The sequence below is a fragment of the Aotus nancymaae genome, unplaced genomic scaffold, assembly GCF_030222135.1.
Source record: "Aotus nancymaae isolate 86718 unplaced genomic scaffold, 86718_ANA_hifiasm-v0.15.2.pri h1tg000040l, whole genome shotgun sequence".
NCBI classification, from domain to species: domain Eukaryota; kingdom Metazoa; phylum Chordata; class Mammalia; order Primates; family Aotidae; genus Aotus; species Aotus nancymaae.
In genome coordinates this window covers 72,770,537-72,773,632 of record NW_026988454.1, presented here as the reverse complement: position 1 = coordinate 72,773,632, position 3,096 = coordinate 72,770,537, and the positions used below count along the sequence as shown (strand labels likewise).

Genomic DNA, 3,096 nt, shown 5'->3' with positions numbered 1-3,096 from the left:
ACATTATTATCATTATGTTACTATAAGAGCACAAAAATATGATTTATATTGAAAGAAAGCTCTTTCCCCTAAAAGAGCTTGAAGAATCTTTCTGGGAAGAAATAAGATTTAATAAAATGTTCGTGAAAAATTCTGGTAAAACTTAGAGTATGTTTGATTTGTTAAATATACCAATGATAACAGCAAAACTCTGTAAACTATGTAATCTAGGTTACAACTGACAATACCTAAAATGTTTACAAGAAAAACTAGTCTGAAAAGGGCAAAAATGGTTTATAAATTGCTTAGAGGAAAGAAACAAATTAGAAGCAGTAATTCAGATGTATATAAGAAGCGTCTTTAAATATTTTTGGGGCAATAATTGGTACAAGTGTAAACGCCGAGCCAAGCAGCCCTCAAATCCCCTTCTCACTGAATCAAATGAAATGAAATAGCCCCTGGAATTAAGGGTTATAAACATTGTATTATTGTGCTATTGTAGTGTATTATTATTATTATTAATATATCTTTTTGGCCTCGCTCGTGCGTGCGCCTCAGAAGTAAGTAGTGGTGTTCCGCACGCGCACCGTCACGAGGTGAGAGCAAAACGGAGGACTCGGCCTCCACGCCGCTGTCATCTTCAGCCGTGACTGCAGCCTCCACCTCGACTCCAGCTGCCCCGACAGCACGGAAGCAGCTGGACAAAGAGCAGGTTAGAAAGGCATTGGACGCTCTCTTGACACATTGCAAGTCCAGGAAGAACGATTATGGGTTGCTTTTGAATAAGAATGAAAATTTATTTTTAATGGTGGTATTATGGAAAATTCCAAGTAAAGAACTGAGGGTCAGATTGCCCTTACCTCATGGTATTCTATCGGATTTAGAAGATATCTGTTTATTTACGAAGGACGAACCCAATTCAACTCCTGAAAAGACAGAACAGTTCTATAGAATGCTTTTCAACAAGCATGGAATTAAAACCATTTCTCAGATTATCCCCTTTCAGACTCTAAAGAAGGAATATAAACCCTTTGAAGCCAAGTTCTGCCTTCTGAGCACTTTTGACTTCTTCCTTACTGATGCCAGAATTAGGCGGCTCTTACCCTCACTCATTGGGAGACATTTCTATCAAAGAAAGAAAGTTCCAGTAACTGTAAACCTTCTGCCCAAGAATTTATCAAGAGAGATCAATGACTCTATAGGTGGAACAGTCTTAAACATTTCTAAAAGTGGTTCTTGCAGTGCTATACGCATTGGTTACATTGGAATGCAGACTGAGCACATCATAGAAAACACTGTTGCTGTCACCAAAGGACTTTCGGAAAAATTCCCAGAGAAGTGGGAAAGAGTGAAACTCCTGTTTGTGAAAACTGAGAAATCGGCAGCTTTTCCCCATCTTTTCCTCGTTTGTCGGCAATTGGGATGAAGCCACCAAAAAATCTATGCTTAATAAGAAGAAAAAAGAGGCAAGCAAAAAACGAAGAGAAAGAAATAATGAAAAACAAAAGGAGAGGAACAAAATCAGAAAGAAGAAACAGCAGGCTAGCAAGCCTGCATCAGTCCTTAGTAAAGACGCCGTGGCACCTGAAAGTGGTGATGCTACAGTGAAGAAACCTGAATCGAAGAAGGAGCAGACCCCAGAGCATGGGAAGAAAAGGCGTGGCAAAGGAAAAGCCCAAGTTCAAGTGGCAAATGACTCCGAAGATGAAATTCCACAGCTGGTACCAATAGGAAAGACTCCAGCTAAGGAGAATGTAGAGATTCAAAAACATGCCACAGGAAAGAAGCCTCCAACAAAGAGTACTATTCCTAGCACACCTCGTGGGAAGAAAAGAAAGGCCTTGCCAGCATCTGAGATCCCAAAAGCTGCAGAGTCTGAGACCCCAGGAAAAGGCCCACGGAAGAAGCCAAAAATCAAAGAAGAGGCAGTGAAGGAAAATAATCCTTCGCTGGGGAAAAAAGATGCGAGACATACTCCTAAAAAGCCAGAGGCCAAGTTCTTCACCACTCCTAGTAAATCTGCAAGAAAAGCTTCCCACACCCCTCAAAAACGGCCCAAAAAAACCAAAGTACCCCAGTCAACCTAAAGTCAGTGATTCAACCAGAAGGGAACCTCAGAGCTGCCCTCAGAGCTTATTAGAAACACTCAGGTTCTGACCCTATTGGCAGCCTTCTCTAAGCATCAGGCCTAGACTTAAAAGATTTTTTAAAAACCTCCATAGGTAATTCTGACATACATTCCTAGGTATGGTAATCTATTTTTAAATTGTCCTTCTGTGTGTTTGCTAACAATAGAAAAAATATAGAATGCTTCTCTAGGAAGCCAAGGTGGGAGTATTATTTGAGCCCAGGAGTTTGAGACCAGCCTGCGCAACATGTGAAATCCCATTTCTACAAAAGAAAAAAAAAATTTGGCATGTATCTGTGCTCCCAGCTACTCAGGAGGCTGAGGTGCAAAGATCAGGTAAGCACAAGAAGTCAAGGCTGCAGTGAGCCTTGATCACACCACTGTGCTCCAGCGTGGATGACAGTGTGAGACTGTCTCAGAAAAAAAAAAAAAAAAATGAAGTTTAACATTGTTTTGCTTCTGAAAAAAAAAAAAAATATATATATATATATATATATATATATATATACACACACACATATATATATATATATATATATTTGCACTTTAGGTTCTGGGGTACATGTGCAAATCATGGAGGGTTATTGCATAGGTACATACATGGCAATGTGGTTTGCTGCCTCCATTCCCCCCGTCACCTGTAACTGTCATTTCTCCCCATGTCATCCCTCCCTAACCTCAACAACCCCCACTATCCTTCCCCTAACTCATGGGATACTTAAGTCTGAGTTGCACAATACAAGTTATAGGAGACTTGGGAATGACCTAAGTTTAGATGCCAGTCTGGACAAACCAGACTAAATGAGCATTTTTTTTTCCTGAAAGTTGGATAAATATATGAGTATTTAACCTTACGTTACTCAGGAAAGAACTTAGATTTTAAAATAATTTGTTTTAAAAATTTTATCTATAAATAAAAATTAGTTTGAAAAGTGGCTGACAAACTAAGGGCCATGAACCAAATCCAATAAGCTTCCTGTTTTTGCAAA

General features: G+C 39.4%; 1 protein-coding gene across 1 annotated transcript; it reads left to right on the top strand.

Moving 5' to 3' along the window:
• The first annotated feature begins 684 nt into the window (after nucleotides 1–684).
• LOC105711502 (ribosomal L1 domain-containing protein 1-like) lies at nucleotides 685–2,139 on the top strand. The gene is given in 2 exon segments (XM_064360410.1): nucleotides 685–1,366; nucleotides 1,368–2,139. Coding segments are annotated over 2 exon segments (1,281 nt in total). The 5' UTR covers nucleotides 685–784; the 3' UTR covers nucleotides 2,067–2,139.
• Nucleotides 2,140–3,096: the final 957 nt, after the last annotated feature.